Genomic DNA, 22,261 nt, shown 5'->3' with positions numbered 1-22,261 from the left:
GTACTCAGCACTGGTGAGGCCACACCTCGAGTCCTGTGTCCAGTTCTGGGCCCCTCAGCTCAGGAAGGAGATTGAGGTGCTGGAGCGGGTCCAAAGGAGGGCAGCTAGGCTGGTGAAGGGATCCAGCACAGATCCTATGAGGAGAGGCTGAGGGAGCTGGGGGTGTTCAGGCTGGAGAAGAGGAGGCTCAGGGGAGACCTCATCACTCTCTACAACTCCCTGAAAGGAGGTTGGAGCCAGGGGGGGATTGGGCTCTTTTCCCAGGCAACTCTCAGCAAGACAAGAGGGCACAAGAGGTCTCAAGTTGTGCCAGGGGAGGTTCAGGTTGGACATTAGAAAGAATTTCTTTACCGAGAGGGTGATCAGACATTGGAATGGGCTGCCCAGGGAAGTGGTGGATTCTCCATCCCTGGAGATATTTAAAAAGAGCCTGGATGTGGCACTCAGTGCCATGGGCTGGGAACTGCAGCGGGAGTGGATCAAGGGTTGGACTTGATGATCTCTGAGGTCCCTTCCAACCCAGCCAATTCTATGATTCTATGATTCTATGTAGTCTGTAATATTCCCTTTGCTAGGAAGGCAGCCAGGGTTGCTGCCATTCAGTCTCACTGTGCTGGGCTAAGCAGGCAGACAACACAGCTCGGTGACAGCACAGCTGGGAGACTTGACACCAAATCAGGCCTCTAATGGTCCTTGGAGTAGTTCCCTTGTGAAGACTGGAGATGGATCACAAATGGGAACCATTGAGGGTGCTGGGACTGTCACAGCATTGACCAACAAGCTTGGAGGCAGGCAGCTGACTCCAGCAGTATCCCATTTGCTCTGGTTACTGTTACTTTTAAAGAGATTTTAACTATAAATGTGTGCAAATGAGACCATGTGTAACCCAAACCCACAAAATAACCCCAAAACCCCAAATCCATAAAAGCCCTAAATCCAGTCTTTGGTTTTGCTTCTCTGTCCTGGTTAGCAGAGGCAGTGTAAGGCCCAGTTCTCCCTTGTGTAACTTCTGTTTGCCTTAAACCTTTGTTACTATGGGGAACTCTAAGCTGCCTGGAATTAAAGCCTGATTTAACCTGAGCATTGCATGCAGCCAGGATTCCCATTCCCATGCACCTTCAGGTGCTGTTTTTCTCTCCTGAAGGTGCCTGGCAGAGCTCTGATTTTCTGGCAGGGTTCAGCCTTGGCAGCAGTGATACCCTGTCTGCAGCAGGGACATCCCAAGGGTGGCACAAAGGCCAAGAGCAGCCTGTGGTGCCACATCCCACAGCCCATGGGGACCAGAGACTTTCTTAGTTTCTGGGATAGAGACTAAGAATTCTTATAGGTGAGAGCCTTGAGTATACTATTGGTCTCTAGGGCATTGGTTTAGATTTTCATTGCTGTTACAGAATTTGCTGCCTAAATGCACACAAATAGAAAACATGATTTGGTCTTATTTTTGATTGTGTGTATTTATACCTGGAAATTTGGTTCAGGCTGTAGGTCTTAAAAAGTGTTTCCCTGTGATCCTTTTGTGCTGCAAAATTTGAAATGCCTGATTTTGCATTTGTCTGGAAGTAAGAAGCAATATTCAGAAAGCAATTTATTCGTGTCAAAGCAGTATAGATCCAGGTTTAGGGAAACTCCATGGGAGACACTAACTTGTGGAGAAGCTACAGGTGAAAAAAACTTGCAGGAATTTGTGTTGCCTCCTTTTGATGCTACAGAGTTGTTTTAGACAAAAAAAAAAAACCAAACCCAACCCAATCCTATAGAATACTACAGCTGATAATTTATTTGTCTTAAGATCAGAGATGAAAAAGACTCAGTAAATTATTCAGTACATTTTCCTGATAAAGCAATGGCTTTTTTCTCAAATGTTTTTATTTCTACTGTCCAATGCAGACTAATTTTGACGTCACTATTTCCTACTAGTAATTATTTGCAACCTGCCAGTCTCCCCTGGAAAAGAAAAAGTACTTCTGTGGTCAAGGAGCAAGACCGAGACTCAAAAGATTTAATTTTTATTTCCTGTATTAGGAATTTGGAATTAGATTTGCATTAGAAACTCTGCATTAGGCTTTGTCACTGGAGAAACATGAGGTTCCCTTGCTTCTTTCTCACTTAGATTTCAAATTTATGTAGTCAGCACCTGTCTATTCCGTGTAGATTTGGCTGAATTTTTCATTTGTTTTTTTTTTAATGTCTTCTTCTATTTTGTTTGGAAATAATGTGTTAGACCTTATTTTGCAGAAATATATAATAGTTGAGTGGGAACGTAAAGCAGAAATTAGTATAATAAGCTCTCAGTAGTGGTAATTCTTTGCTTGTACTAATTTCTTAAAAATGACAAGGAAAATAATTTTCTGTAGTTTCAGCTCAGATCTTGTAATTGGTTCTACTTTTAAAAATGCAAGCCCAATATCCTTAACCCAGAAGAGCTGACAATGACCACTGGGAACTTGATTCTGCAGGTTGCAAAGACTGGGAATTCCATTTCCACTGTGCCAGGTTTTCTCCCTGAGCTGCTTGTTTCTTTTCCTCATTTTTTCACTCATTTTTGAATGTTATCCTTTGCTAGGAAGCTACCATGTTTTATGATCAGATTGTACCTTGAAGCCCATCTTCAACTTGATGGGAGTGTAGGTTTAAGGGTAGATTTTCACAGGAGGAATTTTTGGAAGTGAAATAGAAAGAGTGCCTGGATGTGAAAAAGGTCTTTTCTTGTTCTGAAGAAAAACCTGAATAAAGGCATATGTGTTCAAGTTGAAATGCTTGAAAACTGCACATGTGGAGGTCTGTCTGGTTTAGCTGAAGCTTAAAATTGCCAGATTGATATCCTTTTTTTTGATATCTGTTATCTTTCAGCTTGAGCTATGGATGTGTATGCAGTAGTGCAGTGTAGTGTGGGATACAGTTGTCTGTGCTGAATGATATTTTATACTAATGTTTTCAAAAGAGTTTATGCATCTACTGCCTATAACTTTAGAAAAGAGAGCCACTGTTTTAAAAGGAAGAAAGAGAACAATTTTTCAATACATGGCTACAAATCAACTATGTTTTAAGAGGCTGGGTAGTAATGGCTAAGCTGTGCCTCTGAGAAACATGTTAATAACTCTTTGGCAAATAAAACCTGGAAAGAAGCAAAGATAAAAATTGTCTGCTTACCTCAAAAGGTTTTTTTTAGTTCTCTTTCCATCTGGTAAGCTCATAAATGAACAGAAGTAGTGTAGCTGTGCTGGAGCAGTAAAAGCATTTTGTATCTACCAGTTATGATACAAATTAATTAACATGAGGCATGTTGTTTGCAATGTTTCCCTTAAAATACTAAATAAAGGGAAACAGCAAAGATGCCCAGATTACACTCAGGAATGAGAACCATGGAATCATGGAATGGTTTTGGTTGGAGGGGACCTTAAAGACCATCTAGTCCCAGTCCACTGCATGAATATAGGCCAGTTTTAAAACAGAAGGCTATAAGGGAAATAATTTCCTACTTCTCAAGATATTTTACCATAAAATGTAGCAGGGGAAAACTTCACAGGCATGTACTGATATGGCCAGTCAGTTCTCAGCAAGCAGTTTTCAAATGCTGTATCCAAAAAACAAAACCAACAAAAACCCAACATAAATGTGCTGAGAGAAACACAGAAATGTACAGAATAGGAACCACAATAATGTGAGTTCACATTTAGACCTGGAGAAATAATCTGATAGACTGAAAGAACAAATGCTTTTGAAGGAAAACATTATTAACTTGAAATTTCCACACCTCTCCCTTTAAGTCAGTACAGTTAGGCTGACACTGGGAGTTGGTATAAATCACATTTTCAAATTTGATATAGAATATTAACTTTCCAGGAGAGACCTGATACCTTTGTTCCCTGCAGTGGGTGCATCAACACCCGGGAGCTGTCAGCAGCCTCGCTTCATTCCCCCCTGCAGTTTTAACTCTTCAGCCTAGGATGCCAAAAACTTTATTGACTGTGCATCTGGAAACTTAATCTGGTTAAATGGATACTGTCCTAGCACAGAGCAACAGGTGGTTGAAAGGGAGAGAATAATACACACATAAAATTCATATGAAGGCAGAAGGGAAAGACCAAACCACACCGAGTTAGGCAGTGAAAAGGTATTCAGCTGGGATCTGATCCAGTGCCATTTGTAGTCAGCAGGAATCCTATAGCTGATTCTTGGACATGGAGGTTCATCAAGTGTCTTTTTTTGTAAAGAGCACTCAAGCTTTTTCTTGGTGTTTTCCAAAACACTCTGTCAACACAGTAGATTTTTGCATGTGTCTTTTACGAAAAATGAGCCAGAAATGAAGCTTAATCCCTTTCAGTTGCCTACCTAAACAGAAAAGCCTCTGCAATGTTGAGTGGTATCCTCTTGAGTATGCAGGCTTGCTGAAACTCTTCCTCCACATGCTGGGAGCAAGAAATTCCAGGATATTTTTGCAGAGGTTCTGATGAAGTTCCTATAAGCTCAACGTTCTCTGTATGCTGAAGCATTGCTAGTCGTATAATGTCACTGATTATTGTTGTCACTCTTTTTCCATTCTCTTCATTCATCCTTGACTGAAGCTTCATCCTTGGCTGAATGAAGAAAGAAAATATACTTAAAGCAATTAAAAATGGATCATAACAGCTAAATTCAAATAAATGCATATGAGAATTAATAATGCCTTATTTCTGTGGGACAGTGAGACTTGTGTGGTCTGGAGTGTACAGACTGCTTTTCCCCAGCATGGCAGACTGGTCAAATCTGAAGATTTCATCCAACCTTTTAGAAATGTTTTATCCTTAATGGCAAATTGCAAGCTCAGTGTTCCTAAATTTCAGATTTCTTATCTTTTCATCTATGTTTACATTAAAATTTCAGCCAGTGTTTTTGGTTTTGTCCTTGGTGGTTGTTGTAGGTAATGCCAAACACGTGCAGTGGCTCCGTGGGAAGGATGGTGAGGTCTGGGTCTGGGTTATGGGAGAAGCCCCAGGTGACAAGGCCTATGAACAGATATCAGAGGAGCTCATAGCAGAGAGAGCCAGGCAACAAGCACAGAAGGAAGCAGAAGAGCTATGGTGAGGATTTAAGAATCTGAATTCAGGGTCCACTTGGCATAATGGGAGACATGGCTTTGTAGAAAGGCAGCAGGTAATGGTGGGTAAAACTGGTGAGTATGTTTGTGAACATTTGCATTCACTTGTTTCAGCAGTTTTTCAGCGTGTGAAAAACCTATTCTGTGTTTTATGGCATGCTGAAAAACAAAAACCTTCTTTCACAAAAAAAAAAAAAAAAAAAAGTGAAGCAAACATTTTTCATCTGGGGAATTTTGCTAAGCCCATTGAGCAGCTTTTACATAAATAAATTAAAAAATAAAAATCTGTTTTTGAGAGGATTAAATTAGAAATGTTTGTGGTATCACACACCTATGCTCACAGTGGGGATATGGCACATAAAATCCATTTTGAACTTGGTTTTACTTGCATCTTGCTTGTGTTAATACTTATTCCAGCAGTTGGGAAACTGATTACACGAAGTGCCATGCTGGTGTTTCCAGCTCTGGGGGAAGATTCCAAAATGGTTTTATGCTTTATAGTGTTGGAAAGTAGGCCTCCCGTGCTTCCTTTTGTAGTGCATCTCTGAAAAGGGAGAGTTTAAATGTCATATTATTCTATAGTGTTCATTTTCATATGAGATTCCTCTTGCTTATAGTGATTGCATATTTAAGCAGGGATTAAAAGCTTTACCCTGTGCTCTGTATTCCTTTTACATTGTCAGTACTAGTAAACAATCTAGTGTAAACATTTGGCAAACATTTGACTGATCTTTGAGAGACAGAAAATTCCCAATCATGCTTTGCTGGATTGTCAGAAAAATAGATAATTTTTTTTTTTTTTCAGCCATGGAAGGAAAAAGATTGGCTATGATTCAAAGACAACCACGTACTTCTCTAATGTAGAAGGTGCTATTTTAATTAGTCATTTGTCAAAAATTGAAAATGTCTGCTTTCTGAATAGTTTCCTGAAATCTGTGGTAGGTCTCTTCTTCAATAGATTTCAATTCTTTCCTTGTGTATTTCCATGAGGTTGTATGCTAATTATTTTTTGCAACCAGTGAGCAAGTATTGATCCTCAATTTAAAAACATAATCAGTGTCTTAATTTTTTTTTAAATTCTTTTTTGAAGGAGGCAAAAAGAGGCTGAAATTACGAAGAAATTCCGGGATGCTATGGCTCAAGAAAAAGCCAGAATAGTGGCAGAAAAATGGAAAATAGAAACAGAAGATCGGAAAGCTGCCAAACTGGAGGAGGAGAAAATTCAGGAGGAACTGAAGGTCTGCGTAGAATAATTTAACTTTTTAAATAGTGTTTTTATAGAAAATCAAAGTTCCTTTGACCTTCAGTGCAAGCTTATTAATGAGCATTAAAACCCAGAGTTGTAATTTTTTATCCTGGAATATACAAGTAGCTACATGGTATTCAGCAGAACAGCTGGGTGAGTGATGTGAAAAAATAACAAATCTCATTCAAAAGTGTCAGGAGAATCAAACTGCTTATTCAGCTCCCACATTATCAGAATTGTGCAGTCAGCTGTGCTGAGTGCATCATACTGGGCAAGAGAATTTGCAATTGTGAACTTGTCTCATTTTAAGTTAGTTTGCTTGAACATATTTTGTGTATTTTGGATGAGTTGTTCACGTATTTAACTTGAAAATTCTGTCTCTACTTTCTTTTCAATAATGAGGGCTGGAACCTTCTCCTACTCAACATATGGAAAAGTCCAGTTGGCTTTTCTAGAAATTCATCAGCCTGATTTTTATACTTCATTGTGAACTTTCTGTGAATTTAGTTATAGTATTTTATTGTTTGTTTAAATAATTTTTTCATATTCTCCTATTGAAAACTAAAAAGGAAAAGAATGCCTCTGCCTACCCTTCTCACCCTATTTTACAAAGATAAAAACATGTTCAAAAATGAGAAAAAATATTCAAGCAAACAACAAAAAAGCAAAGAAAAGGTTCAGTGTGCAGAGAAATTATCACAGTCTTCTAAGTAGGGGATGTGCACCCTGAGACTGCACATGATTGGTGAGGCTGAGTTTCCATAGAGAAAACCTGTAGCAAAATATTCCTAGGAAATCTGCATCCAGTAGCTCCTGTCTCCATGCCTCCCCCCTGCTGACAACTTGCTAAGTCATTTTCCCCTTCCTGGGATGGTCCCTCTGTGATGGGAGGGATGCTGAAAAACTCCACGTTTAGTTTATGTGGTTTGGCAAACTCGAGTCAGCAAGTTACTTGTCATTCTGTAAACTCTGGGACTGGGGTTTGAGGGTGGTGGTTATGTAGCACAAAGCAGGGCTGGTTCCCATAGCCTCCTCCTCACCAAGTTGCTGATTTATCTTTGCACAATTAATTTAAATTCACAGGAGAGAACAGGACATTGGGAATTTGATGTCAATGAGTACTGAAACTATACCTTTCAAGTGCCTTTATTAATGTATGAATAATGAGCAGAGCAACTAATTAAATCCTCTTTCCTCTGCTTTTTGGGAAGCAAAGCCCTCTTGAACACAGGCTGATGTAGGTTTGTTCACTCAGGGGTGATTTACAGATGGGGTTGATGGCCACAAGCTCACTGTTGGTCTTCTGTTTCAGAGAGAGGTCTTCAAAAAGCAGAGTGAGCAACTTGTGAGACTTTTAGTGGCCAGCAGTCATAGTTTTTTATTAAGGGAAATCAGTCCTTCAGTTGTTGAGACAATTTAAAAGGAATGACACAAAATTCTGCTGATTTTCATATTGTTGGAAAGGTTAATGTCAGTGTTCCCACTGTTTTTCAGGAAGGGAGCAGATATCCTCCATCCAGCTGTGTGCCTGGTAGGAGCAGGGATTGCACTGCTGCAAGGGGGATGAGAATTTGGTTCAGCCTCTACTTTAAATTTCAAATACCAACATTTGGCCAGGATTTCTTAAGCCCTAGTCATAAATTTGCCAACATCTTCATTTTATCAGTGAAGATCTTTTCAACCTTTTCCCTCCCTGTGGCATCCTTTAAATCAAGCAATTGAAGAGAATATTTGAAAAAAAAAAAAATAAATGGATCAAAGTTTTTAAGACAGACCAGGCACAAATGAACTCTTTGGCTTAAAAAATGAGCTTGGAAGCAAGATGTTATGCAGTAGTTATATTTTAAATGCCCCTTAATTGAGTTTGCTCCTGGCATTTGCTGTATTAATACAACAACATTGTCTAATTACTATTCTAGCCCTGAATCTTCAATATGTGTATAATTTGAGATCTGTTAGAAGGGACTTGGAGTTACATAGTTCTACCAGGAGAGATCCAAATGCAGGACTGATCCCTGGTACTGTAACATCATCCCTTTGTTACTCACGAAAGCAGCTTTTCTATTACTTGGTCTTGAAAGAGCAGATCTTTCATCTAGTGATATACAGCTACTTAAAAACAGTAAAAGCTTTTCAAAAAGAAGTGAATCTCACAGAGTAGTGTGGGAGAGTTGTTTACTTCTCTGGCCATGGGGTTATTTAAGCTCACTTGGCTTTCCTTCTTCCCATTTTACTCTTTATAACTACTCTTGTGCAGTGGAAGAAGTATGTGAAATATTTACAAGCTGAATGAGTGGAAAGGTACCTAGAGAGTAAAAGAGACAATTTATGTATGTTTCAGGCATCTATCTCCAGCTACCAAAAAAAAAAAAAAAAAAAAAAAAAGTGACAAGAACTAAGGTGTTGGGGTAAAAAATGAATTAATGAGTCTACTCCTGTATGATTGCAATCACTGAAATCAAGAAGAAATATACCTTCCATGAATGATTCATGGTGTGGAATGAGATGCAGATCAGTTAGCAAGCCCACTTTAACAGGTTTAAAATATTTAACGCATTGGTAATCATCCTTCTGTGGTGATGTCCAGACCCTGTTTAAAGCAGTCTCCAACCTGGGGTGTGAAAAGCTTTGTCTCTGCTAATGCTTCATTCCCTTGAAGCATTTTGACTTGGGAGATAAAAACTCTGTCCTTTCTGCTGATGTCTTTAATTTCTAACCATGCTGTATCACAAACACTCCTTTTTAAAACAACCTATCATGGGTCTGTAGGGCTGTCTGCACTAGATAAATGATATCTCACATATCAAAGTGAATGATGATCCCTGTTTCCTTCTCCCACACTATTAGAGAAGTATTGCTTTCCTTGGTGTTTCAGAAGCAGAGATGCCTTTAATTTATTATGGTAGAATATAAATGTTGACTGCTCTATTTCTGCAGTTTAAGGACAGCTATTCTTTTATGCACCTATTGCAAAGGGCAAGTAAGAGAGCCAATTACTATCGTTAATCTCTTCACTAATTCACAAAGGCTGTGAGATCACAGGCATAATTTTCTACTGTTATCAGTTGCTGTCATTAAGAGTCTTGAGCAATTGTGCAGAGCTAGGGCAATTTAAAGGTATGAATGTCAGCCAGCCAGGGGTGGGTGGAATCCTTCAGCTATGTTTAGAAATAAGTGAGATACTGATCCAGGAGTTTCTATGTTCTGGCTGTTTCTGTTCTCATCAAAGACAACAGGTTTAGATTCAACCCTCAGAGAAGAACAGAATAATTAGTCCTTCCATTCTGAACATCTCTAATAAGGGCACTATATCCTTAACTGAAAGAACACACTTCACTTCTGTCGACTTGGTTGGGCTTTCAAAACATCTGAATGCTTTACTGTGCCCAAAAATGCTGTGGATCTGATTCTTCTGACACTTGATGCCAGGTGTAGAGATCAGGAACACAATTAAATGCCACCATCACCACTTGCAGCTCTGGGGGCCTCTTCAGACACAGCAGAGCACATTCTGTCCTGATCTGAAAAAAATTCTTGTCTCCAAGTAAACATTGAGTATTTGAGAGGGTCTGTTACCTCAAAGTGCAAATAAGTTGTACATTCAGCTCTGTGCTTTGCTGTGTCAAGAAACCACTGAACTCTTATTCTGAACACTTATTAGAATCCAGGAATATGACAATAGCTTCTTGCTGGGGTTGGGCACTCAGTTCATTCTGAAAATGCCCCAGTTGGCTCCATTCAATCACAGCTACAATAATTCAGTAATGCTTAATATGGTGTGACCACAGCTCAGAAATTTGTCCTTTCTTTGCAGTTGTCTCTACCAATGTTGGAAGTGAGACAGCTGTTAGTTTCTGCTGGGAATTAGGTCTTCAGGGTTTTCTGTGGTACTATTTTTAAAGAAACATCTTTTCCTTAGCAGCATCAGTAATAATGCTGATCCACTCCTAAAAACTCGTAAAGCTCTGAAATTTTCTGTGGTTAAATGGGAAAATCTGTGCTGCTAATGGGAATAGTTTACATATCAGGAATACAAGCTGTAGAGAGTCTCTAAGATCCAGACACAAATTTTTAGTGTATTGTCACTGGATCTGTGGCAACTTACCCAAGCTGCCCCAGCACATGCAATAAGTCTCCGATCTCTCACAATTAGAAATTGCCCAAAACTTTGTTTTCCATCTCATTTAAAAAGGGGATTTTGTGAACAAGGGTGTGTTGCTACCTCCTTATAAGAGCCACATGTGAATAGCATGCCCTGGAGCATATCCATGGCTGGCACATAGCTACTACTGCATAAAGCATGACTGCATTTCTTATGCTTATCTCTGTGCAAATGCATGCACAGTGAAGTGAGGAAAGGTTCCTTTGGAGAAACTGGTAGCAGAGAGAATGGTGTCTCTGCAAACCCTTCCCTTTTTCAGGTGAATTTTCTCAGAAAAAGGTTAGGAAGGAGCTGGACTTACCCTCTGCTAATACTCACAGCTCTGTTGGAAACTGTCAGGTGGGTCTGTGGAGAATGCTGATCCCTGAATTCAGCCTGCTGTGTCAGCCTTGCTGAGAACAGGCTGTCCTGGAGCCAGGTCCCCAGGATTGCCAGCTTCCCCCCCTTCTTCAGAGCAGGGAGTCCTAAGGGCTCAGATCTGAGGAGGAGCTGTGCTCTCAGCTCTGTGGCAGGCAGCTTCAGTGCCTGGTTCAGGGGTCTCAGGAGCTTCAGAGCAGCTGTAATGCAGCTGACCAGCTGCAGCTCACAGGGCTGCCAAAGACACCCTGCCAGCCTGAAGCACTGAGGGAATCTCAGGCATCCTTTGCTTTGGAGAGAAATGCTGTAAAAAATACGTCTTGTGAGTTTTGCCCTGAGCAGGATGGCAACTGTTCAGCTGCCCTGCATCCCACCAGGCTCCCCAGAGACACCCCAAGAGCCATGGCAGCCAGCTCAGGTTTCCGTAATAAAAAAATTAAATTGCTGCATTTTGGCTTTTCCTCAGCACATGTTAAATCTTATATCTTTCTGCACCAAAAAAAAGAAAAAAAAAAAAATATTCTCCTCTCACCTGCGTTGGACTGAAACACCAGAAGCCTACCACAGCTAATATTAAATATTATTTAGAAGTGGCTATAGGAAGTCTATCAAACATTGTGAGGCACTCAATGCAGAACTGCCAGAGGCTGGATAAGATCATTTAGCATGTTCAAATTCTCCAGTGGAGTTAAAGCTGGAGAGGAATACTGCTGTCTGTTGAGTTGCCAGGGGGATTTGTTGCAGCAGGTTGCTGGTTTTTGGCAATTTGCAACTATGTACTGAATTCTAACATTCCTAATTATTCTGGAAGAGCTGTGAGGATCACAGCACACAGTATAACCCCTCTCAGCTGTGGGGCAGAAGGTGATGTTTATAGATCTTAATGTTCTTATAGATCTTAATGTAATGTGATGTTTATAGCTCTTCACTTCATGCTTTGATGTGCAGGACTGGGGAAAGCAGGTAAACCTGTTGCTCTTTTCTCCCAGTGCAGTAAATGTGAAAAGATCAATTGTTGTTCATTTAAAATAAAAACACGTATTTTTACTTATACTTGGAAAAAAGGATGAATTTTCTTTCCTGTGTCATAATAGCTAGGGTTGTTTCTCCTCACACATCTTGAAGGAGATGCAGAATATACTTGCACGTACATCCATGTGCTTATTTGAATAAACACAATTTAAAATTTGTTTCCTTTAAAAAGGAAAATAGTATGGAAAAGTTTTGTGAATTCAGAATCAAGCGCTAGCATTGAGGTTTTTGTCATCATTGTTTCTCCTTTGACTTAAATCTCCTTCTCACACACACAAAAAAGGGTAGAATTTTCTTAGGAGGCATTTCTGTGTTCCATTAAGAATTCAAACTCTACCAGAACTCTGATTTTTTTTTTATTTTTTTTTTTTAGACACGTTCATCTCTTTATTAAAAATACTTCGACAATTTAAAAAAGCAAACAAACAAACAACAATCTTCTGACAAAACTCTTTTCCGATTCAGGGAAACTGCTGTGAGATTTTTTTTTCTTTTTCCCCGTGTTAAGTTTGTGTTGTGGTTTAAGGTATTGAATAGAAAACATTTTGATAACCCAGGACTAGCCCTGTCTCTGTCCATCTTCCTGAAAGATAACCTAGATGTATTGGATTTTTTTAGGTAGTGAATCTAAGTGCATAAATATTTTCTTCTTAAGAATAAAGAATAGCTGATTGCCTGCTTTTTTCCAAGTAGAGAATGAGGCCATTTACTAGCAACCGAAATATGGAATCCCTCAGTCTATTGGGGGTATATAAAGAGATAATTTATTTAAAATTATTATTATTATTACGAAGAAGATGATACTGGGCATTGAAATCAGTGCTTTCTAAAAGCATTGACTTTTCAAAACTAATGAGCTGTCCACTCAACTAATCTTTTTAGGACTCAGGAGATAACAATTGGAAGATGATGTTAGAAATACTCAAAGTTACTGGCATTAAAATATAAAAAATTGATTGAAGAAGAGTACTGGGCTTTATTTCTCAGAAATAATAAGAACAGCCTAATTTATTGTTATTCATGGGTATTATGGAACTGTTTTTCTCTGAACAAGTGCAGGCCTTTTGATTTGCTGTATCATCAAGAAGACAGATCCTCTGCTGGTATAAACTGGTGGAGCTTCACTCTCCTAAATGGAGAAATGTTCATTTATACTAATTAGGGAAATGAAAGAGTGGTTCAGTTCTTTCCAGGAGTGGAGATTTCCATTTGTTCTATTTGTTCTATTTCTATTGTTCTATTTGTTCTAGATGGTGTTGCTTGTCAGTGCTAAATTGCTTACTTCTTTTTAGTCATTTTGAATTGTCACTGGCTAAAAGCACTTAGAGCCATGTCAGTTGGCTGACTACCCAATATTTTAAAAATCTCTCTCATATTTGTAATCCTTATTAAAATGGACCATGGATTGTTTTGGTCATTCTGTGAATCCTGCTGTGGTGGAACTTTTTTTTTTTTTTATTAACATGCCTTTCCCCAAAGTTCACACTGCAGAGATATGATAATAAAAGGAAGATCTGATTCCCCTTTGAGAGCAGGAGCAATCCCATCTGAACATAATTTTCAGACTTTATAGCATATCATGTCTGAAGTAGAAACAAATTACCAGTACAAAGTCTGTAGCTAAACATTTGCTCAAATGTCTCAGCTTAGCTGATTGATAGAATGTGTTGGTGCATCAGAGAAAATTGTTTTCCCAGTTTAAAGTAATCATGGGGTTGGTTTGCTTGTTTTTAATTTTTCCTGTGCTCAACTACTGCTGGTACCATTGCAGTGAAACATTAAAATCCCAACAAAAGAGAGCAAAGTTAGGAAAATGCAAAGACCCCAAGCAATCCTACTTCTGAGCTTTAATAAACAAATGTTATTTAAGACAGACAGAAAAATCTCCCCTAGAGCCTCCTAATGTAAAATGAAGAGTTTCACCAGATTTTATTGAACAGGATGTCAGTTGCTTCACCCTGGAAATCTGACAGGATTAACATTTTGCAACAACTCACAATCTACTCTGGGCTTCCCTTACCCTTAGGTTAGTTTTGGTAACTAGGTTGATTTTACTAACTAGGGTGATTTTACTCAGTGGCTTATAATAAAATTATTATCCATAAATTTGTTACCCAAAATGGGGTATAGTGATGGTTTCATTATATAATTAAATAAAAACATTGTCTTAATAAGAATTTGAATTATTTGACTAATAATATAAATAAGTTTTAGGATAGTGATTTGTCCAAGGTAGCATTGCTGCTCTGTGGGTGGGAGCAACTGAAGCTGTATCCTAACTTTTGGCACATTATTCCTCTTTAGTCACCTCTGTTTTACTTCATTTTGCCTAGAAAAGAGAAGAAGAGGAAAGACAAAGGGGTGAAGAACAAATAAGGCAGCAGGAAGAAATCCGAGCAAAAGAATTGTACCTGAGCCTCAAGCAAGCTCAGCAGCACAATCAACACAGTGATGATGACCAGGAGTGGGAAGAACAGTGTGAGTAAACTTACCTTCACAGGATTAATGTATTTCTTAAACCAAATAAAAGGAAATACAATGTTGCTGAAAGCCTCTTCTACCTAGAACAGTGCAAAATGCTGTATTATTTTGCAGGAAATTACCAGCTTGACCTTACAAACAGAAGTTACTGTGAGTTTAACATTTCCCACTTTCTGAATAAGAATCTGGGTCAATGCATTATAAATAATTTTTTGTGTACAATGACTGATTATTTTTTTGTCTAATGTAATTAATTAACAATTTTGGCTTAGTGTAATAATTCTGGACACAGTTAGTTCAGCAGCATGTCCTCAGCTATTTCTGAAAAGGTAAAATCTGTCTTAATCTGTATTTTAATTGCTTTCATATGGTGATGGGGTTAAGCTATTATGCCAGCACTGAATATCTTAATTTCAAAAATTTACAGTAAATAATACTTAGATTGTTGCCCTGAAAAAAATCTTTATGATAATGATCTCACTCTGTGGAGGTGCTCTTCCTTTAGCTACCCTGAAATTCTTATTAATATCATTCTTGTGATTAATTTAAAAATACTTTACTGGTTTTTAAAAGACTGTAAGGAACATAACAAATATAGTATTATTATATATATGTAAATATATAGGTATATATATACATATGATAAGTAAAGGTCCATGCAAATAAGACTTAATAGGATATTGTAAATAAAATGTATGCCTACTCCATGTGGTGTCTATTGTATTTGGAAGTAGGAAATTTGCTTGTAGTAAGAACTGTGCATTTTTGTTTGGAGAAGAATATTTTATATTTACCATATCTAAGCTAATTTGATTACAGAAAAAGGAAATGTAATTTTGGGGAAGTTTTAGCTCACATGGGTTTACTTTACTAATTATATATAACAAATAGTTTAACCAAGTATGATTTTATTAAATATGGAGTTTTGGGGAGCTCAGAGTCAATTTGTGTTGCATGAAATACCTCATGAAGTAGGAAAAAATATTACTGTAGTGTTACTTATTTCCTGACAGAAGTAAAAGAAATGTTTCAATATATGCAACGAGTTTATTTTATGGTTTTAGTCATCAGTTCAGGAGTTCCTGGAGACTAATTACTGAAGTCCTATTACCTGGGATTGATGTGATAGTGAATCATTCTCTACAACACAAATTAAATATGTATAAGATACACTGGTACAATTTTCCAAGCTCATAGAAGGCTGTGCTCATTTTTGATCGATAAAACCTCTGGATATTACACTGTCAGTAAAGAGAAGGTAATTATTTCCTGGAGAATTATGTAAATCCAGGTGTGTGTGTTTGTTTGGGAAGGAAAACTGTAGCCTTCTGTATTTTGGGTGTTGAAGAGCAGAATGAGTTGGAGTAAAAATGGTCCTTTCATTTTGTAGAAAATGAGGCATTATTAATAGACATCAGCTGGCAGCCTAGCATACAGCATGGTATTGTGTAATTTAGGAGTTCTTTGATGGTAGATAAGGAAAGAAAATGCATTGGCAATCATGTTATAAAAAAAAAAAAAAAAAAGTAAATCCAGCTTATCTTCACACTGAAATTGTCAATAAAACAAAATAATATGAGCACTACTAAACCAGCTATCCTTTTCTTACCATTGTGTTAAAGAGGTAACTGGGGTTTCTAGTTTTTGTCTCAGTTTTCTCAAGGAGTGCTGGTTGTGAGAGTCAGATACCAGAAATGCAACAGAGGAGATATGGAAAAAGGCAAAGAGGAAGGTAACAAGCTACAAAAAATTTTGACCATGATTTCTGTACTGACATTCTTGGTCTGTCAAAACACTTTTGACTCATATGCTGATGGATATAATCTACTAATCTATCACCAGTGTTTTTTCTTGTATAAACTTTGGAGTATTCTGTATGTGCTGAAGAAACACTGTCACCTCCAATTTGTATGCCTCAATGCCTACAGATCTGTCTACCTGTGCCCAAAAGGGTCACTGATTGCAGCTCAGGTAATTTCAGGCTATGTAGGCTGGGCACCAAAAATACTGCTGGCATGGCAAGACAAAAGCTGAGCACCTTCTAGCTGGTGGTACCACAGCTGGGTTTTGCAGCCTGCCATAAATTCTGTGCTGCCAGTTTATGCTGTTATCAGTAACTGATTTAGCATGGAAGTATCTGCAGGCTAATGACCAGTGTGTCACATCCTTGTTTGCCCTCTTAAATCTCAGCATCTCAATTTATCCCAGTTTCTTTGCGGATTTAGGACTGGGTTCCATTAGCAAAGGGCTGTGACAATTTAGGATGTGAAGATGCAGTGTTTAGTGCCTTACTGCAACAAGTTCCTGCCTGGTTTAGACTGTGCCATCAGACCTTGCACTGAGCCTCCTGAGGAATGTTCATATCTTCCCTTTCCTTAACTTTGCTGCAGAAGCTGGAACCTCCAGCAGACTGGCAGTAATGAATATTTGGAAGTGGGAACATCAGAAATTGCTATGGAATGAACTGTTCACACAGAGTTACCAGATCTTCCACCTTTTATTTCAGCTTCAGAATTTTTTTTTTCTTTTTATGGCAATCCTTTCTTTTTTTTGTCCAAATATTCCTTTGGGACTCTGCGAGGCAATTTAGCCCAGTTAGGCAAAACTATCCACCTGCCATCTTTTCTAACCAAACAAGCAATAAATAAATGCATGAGTGCATGACAGAATTAGAAGCAGGTGTGTTATTAACATCTTTTGTCTCCAGCCCCCTGCAATGGAAACCATATTGTCCATGAGGAACAAGACCTTTTGTGTCTTACCCCCTTGAAATCAGCCCTTGATATTCCACTGGAGGGCTGGGGCAGTCAGTACTGAAGAGGAACAGCAGTGCTGGAGCACCCAGTGTGAGAGCAAATGTAGCAGTGAGATTGATGACACTGCTAATTTATTTAGTAGGTGGAATTTAGAATGTGATGAGGATTCATCTCTCCTCATCATGCTATCCCTCAGCTGTTTATTGTCAAGGTAATGAGTGAAGTGCTGTTAATATTAGTTCCTCTTGTTTGGTTTGCTTCTGTTGTTTGCCTGATTGTGCCAGGTACCAATCAAAGCCCACAGAACAGCCATGTTAATTGAAAGACATTATTTTCATGCTTTTTAATATACTAAATGAGAAATGTAACTTGAGGAATCAGTACTAAAAGGAAAAAGTTACATTGCAAGAGCAATTAGACACTTTGATTTCATAGACTAGATGTATGTTTGGATATTTTAGAGGGCAGTTGTGGGTTAATATGTGGAGCCAAGTATATTGGCTGGCAAAGGAGATGATGAATAGTGGAAAAGACTTATTCAAAGACTCTATTTTGGTACTTATCTTCCACAGAAATTCAAGTTGAGTGAGTGCACTGGCAGGAGCATTTGATAAAATGTTTAATTTTAAAGTAAGTGGTCTCCAGCTCAGCTATGCATTAACTAAGCAAGTGCTCAACCTTAAGTATGTGCTCACTAAACTTCAGTATATCTTAGAGTTTGTTGTTGAATAGGGATGTAATTATTCACATGATTTCAAATAAGAAGATTGCTGAACTGGAGCTCTATTGCAGAGTATTTGTAGGAAGTTATTTTCCAGTTAGGAAAGGGAAAAGCATTGTGTGCTTTGTATGTGCACTCACAAAATTTGAAGACTGAGTTTTATCTGTTAAGCTGTTATTTTGAATTGCTCATAAACAAGCTTCCAAGGATTATAAACAAGGGTGAAGCTGAAACAAAATAATTAAAAAATGAGAATGCATATTCGTAGCCCTTTTTTTCCCCTCTGCTTTTGCATAGCTCTGACTGTAACTTACAGCTCTTCAAAAGCACAAAATACATGATACAAAATGGAGAGTTGTCAGTCTTTCATTTATCATGTGGTCAAATTCAGCTGCAGCACAGCATGGCTTAATCCTCATCTGTATCAAAGCTTGCTATTAGAACTTTGCCAGGACTGCTCAAAGGGATTTCTCACTCCTAAGTGCAAACAGAAAAGGTAATCTTGCATTTTCACTCAAAAGACAACTTAGTTTAGCATAGAGAAATAAGATTCTTGTAAACTGTTGAAGGAAAGTGAGGCAAATTAAGACCAAGACCTATAGGATCCTGAGATTTATTGCATACAAAGGTTTTGTGGCTGCTTTGCTGTTTGAGGATGATCACTGCAGGCCATGTAGACTTGTCCAAGCTGACTTAAAACTATTTCTAGCAGCTATAACAGTATAATAATGACAGCACAGGCTTCAGGGTTGATGGTTTTACCAGTTTTCCTGAGGGTTTGGTAACACATTTTTGGCCTGCTCTACTGCAACTACAATCATATTGGCACCTGACATATTTCTAGGGTACTTCAGATATTTCTACACCACTTCTGGTATCAGGGCAGAAGTGTGCTTTATGTTACAAGCACTGAAGGAGGATGTACTTGTTGTGTTACTATCACCAACATCTAAAGAGAAAGCTGGTGGTGGAGATTGACTGACAGAACCTGTCAGAAACTGTAGATTTCCTGTGATTTTGAGTAATCAATCAAATTTCTCATTCCCCACTCTTGTCAGTCCTGGCACTAGTCTGTAATAGAAAAGGAAGATGAAGAAAATATAATTATTTTTTTGTAGTGATTCTTGGTGCTAGATATGTGGACCTGTGGTGATGATTCGGAGATTTTAAGGATGGAAGACATTTAAATATCTAATCTCTCTACTGAAAATATTGACTTTGAAATTTAATGCTTTGCACAGTGATCAAGCCAGAAGTACATTTACTGTAAAGGACAGAGAGTCAAGGAAAGTAATCTGTTCCTACTTAAGACAGTACTAGAAGTCCTGACTACATTTGCTTTTTTGTTGTGTAAAAAGCCTGTGATGTCTCCTGATATACAAGTAAGCTGAATTTGTGGCTTCTTTGATCTTAAAATGTTTATACTAGACTTGATCCAGACATCAAGTTCTTATTTCTAGTGAGATGGTTCAGAGTCAAAGAGAGACATATGAATATTCACTAAACTCTATTGTAAGAAAAACCTGTTATGGAAATATGTCCAGATTTACCTTCAGACTTTGAGTGACTTTCTCAAGATGGATAAATTTGCTGGATGTCTTGGTATGGGAAGAACAATTTGTGTGGCACACATAATCAGATTGGATATTAGGAAGAATTTCCTAATGGGGGGAAGTGTTGGAACAGCTTGCCCAGAGAGATGGTGGAGTCACCATCCCTGGGGGTGTTCAAAAAATGGGAGATGCTTCAGTGGTTATGATGGTGTAGGACTTCTGATTGGACTTGAAAGGTTCTTTCCAGCCTTGATGATTCTATGATTCTGTCTTTTCTGGAATGTAGTGGAAATCTTTTTTTGTTGATTCCTGACTGGATGAATCTGTATCCACAATACTATTTCCAGTCACCAAAGCCAGTTACTGATGCCAATGACTTTGATTATTTACTTGACACAAAGTTCCTTGACCAGTCAGTTTTAAAAGAAACTTGGGAAAACACACAGAGATCCACAGTAGAAGCTGTACTAGACAGCTGCTAAAGATAGAGGAAGGCAAGGACAGAGAGAGGTTTCTGGGAATAAGGATAAGGAATGGGATAGGGAGAAAATTAGAACTCCAGTAATGAGAGAAAAAAAAAAAAATGGATTAGGTGACCCTGTGTGCTCCTATGGTCAGTTATACAATTATTCAGGTGCCTCAGTTGGGAAATGTCAATAAAAAATCTTTATAATGTGGATGAAATGCCTATATAATGTGTATATAAATTACATATATGTTTTTAGGCATCTGTGGCATTCAGCCTTCCCTGTTACGACAGATATTCAGACACAGATACACGTGCATGGTTACATACATATATGTAAACACATACAAATATATGTATAGATGGGGAAGGCTGCATGTCATGCATACATTCAGGAAGTTTTATGAATGTTGGTATTTGACAGTTGCAAATATGCTACTGCTCCCCTTTGTTTTGTGTTAAGAAATATTAAAATTCCATCGCCTGGGAAAATCTAAGGCAGGTCATGAGGTTTTGATGGTATAGATTTATTAGCCAGCAAAAATATAGTAGGAATATCTGTTAAAAAGAGTAGGGCATGAAGATACCTTGCCTTTTTCATTACCAGGCAGCCTGTACAGCAGTAGGAAAGAGTCCTAGAAAGCTCCAAGCAGTTTGCCCTCCATCTTTACACTGTGATTGTGACAAACAATGACTGATTTCTAAAATCCTACCAAGCTGCATCTTTTTTGTTGTCTCTTGTGTTGTTGCAAACACAAAATCTACATTTAAAACATACATTGCTGAGTGGCTTTAGAAAGGATAAATCATAGAAATTTTGTAACTAATATACTTGAGCCATTGAAGTGGCATCTTTAGATGACATTATCTATCCTTAAAAATAATCTGTCCTTAGAAATAATGACCTGCAAGATAAATAGTAAAACCTGTTACTCATTTTTTCTGTGCTGTACAGATTTTTTTACTGTGTTTATGTGAAACACAGTAGAGAGAGAACAGGTCATATGTTTAGTTTGGAGAAGAGGAGGCTGAGGGGAGACCTTATTGCTCTCTACAACTACCTGAAAGGAGGTTGTAGGGAGGTTGGTGTTGGTCTCATCTCTCAAATAAATAACAATAGGACTAAAGGAAATGGCCTGAAGCTACAGCAGGGGAGGTCTGGTCTAGATATCAGGAAGAATTTCTATACTGAGAGTATTCAGGTTCTGGAACAGACTACCCAGGGAGGTGGTGGAGTCACTGTCCCTGGAGGTATTCAAACATCATGTAGATGAGGCACTTCAGGATGTGGTCTAGTGGGACATTTTTTGTTTTGCTTTGGGTTTTGAGGTTTTTGTTTTGTTTTGTTTTGTTTGTGGTTTTTTTGTTTTATTTTGTTTTTTGGGGTTTTTTTGGTTGGTGGCTTGACACAGTGATCTTAGAGATCTTTTCCAACCCTGGCAGTCCTGTGATTCTGTGAAACAGAGTATGTATTTAAGTAAAACTGTTATCCTGCCAGTTGTACACATATGAATCATCTATGAGTCATTTATTATCCTTTTGTGATGAGCTTTTAGTCCTATATATCTTTCTACCACTGATAATAACAACAACAACAACATCAAGAATAATAATGTCTTTTCTCTTTCCCTCTTTTGCCCAGAGGAATTTGTTTTGTTTCATTCATTTGAACAAATCCATTTTTATACTTCTGCTTGCTTTAAATCAGGAATGTAAACTAGAGGCATGCAAACAGCCTAATGAAATGCAGCTGTCTGTATTGTATCCTGGATCCCTAGTCACAGATACAGTCACAGTGGAACAAGGAATAGTGTGCACATATTATAAATTAGGTATGATCTAAGCCAGGATAGTTATGGCAGGATTGGTAATTGCTACTGGAGGCTACAGTCTGCCTCTTTAGTATTTCCTTCACTGGGTGTTGAAGGTTTGTTTTGCACTGTAATAATTTGCCTGCCAGAAGTTATTTGTGTCTCGAAAAAACCCCCAAAAAAGCCAACCATCAAAATGAGGCTTGAGGCACCAGAAAAGAGCTGATAGATGATGAATATTTACACTGTAATTCTTGGTGAATTTAACTTATACCATTTTGAAGACAGCTTTGTTAGTACATTACTTTTAAAATGAAGCTTTAGAGAAAGATGCCTGGCCTGCAATGGCCGGAGTAGAAGTCTTATTTGAGATTATGGAAATATCTGACTCTCTGCTCAGTGCCATTGGTAGGTGTGTATTAAATCTTCCAGTAGAGGCTTCCATTATTCATATGCAATTTCAGAGACTCAAGTGTGAGACAGCCCAATCCATAGCATCAGCATGCCCTTTCCCATGGTAATTAATGTCTCTGTTTTTACTGAGACCATTTTTAGACTGCAAGTTTCAAGGTGGAGACCTCTGTTATTTTTAGTACTGT

General features: G+C 38.2%; 1 protein-coding gene across 2 annotated transcripts in view; it reads left to right on the top strand.

The window, feature by feature from the left end:
- SH2D4B (SH2 domain containing 4B) overlaps positions 1 to 22,261 on the top strand; it is a 56,420-nt gene that overhangs the window by 8,641 nt on the left and 25,518 nt on the right. The window contains exons 2-4 of one of the 2 annotated variants that reach the window (XM_071749297.1): positions 4,901 to 5,060; positions 6,168 to 6,315; positions 14,208 to 14,352. In XM_071749297.1, coding sequence (XP_071605398.1) covers positions 4,901 to 5,060; positions 6,168 to 6,315; positions 14,208 to 14,352 — 453 coding nt within the window. Of the gene's footprint in view, positions 1 to 4,900; positions 5,061 to 6,167; positions 6,316 to 14,207; positions 14,353 to 22,261 lie in introns of those variants that run through there. The other variant, XR_011726841.1, reaches the window with a different exon arrangement.

Source organism: Heliangelus exortis, chromosome 7 (genome assembly GCF_036169615.1).
Source record: "Heliangelus exortis chromosome 7, bHelExo1.hap1, whole genome shotgun sequence".
In the NCBI taxonomy this organism is placed as follows: Eukaryota; Metazoa; Chordata; class Aves; order Apodiformes; family Trochilidae; genus Heliangelus; species Heliangelus exortis.
Note: the sequence above shows the minus strand (reverse complement) of the source record. Positions and strands in the feature narration are given on the sequence as shown.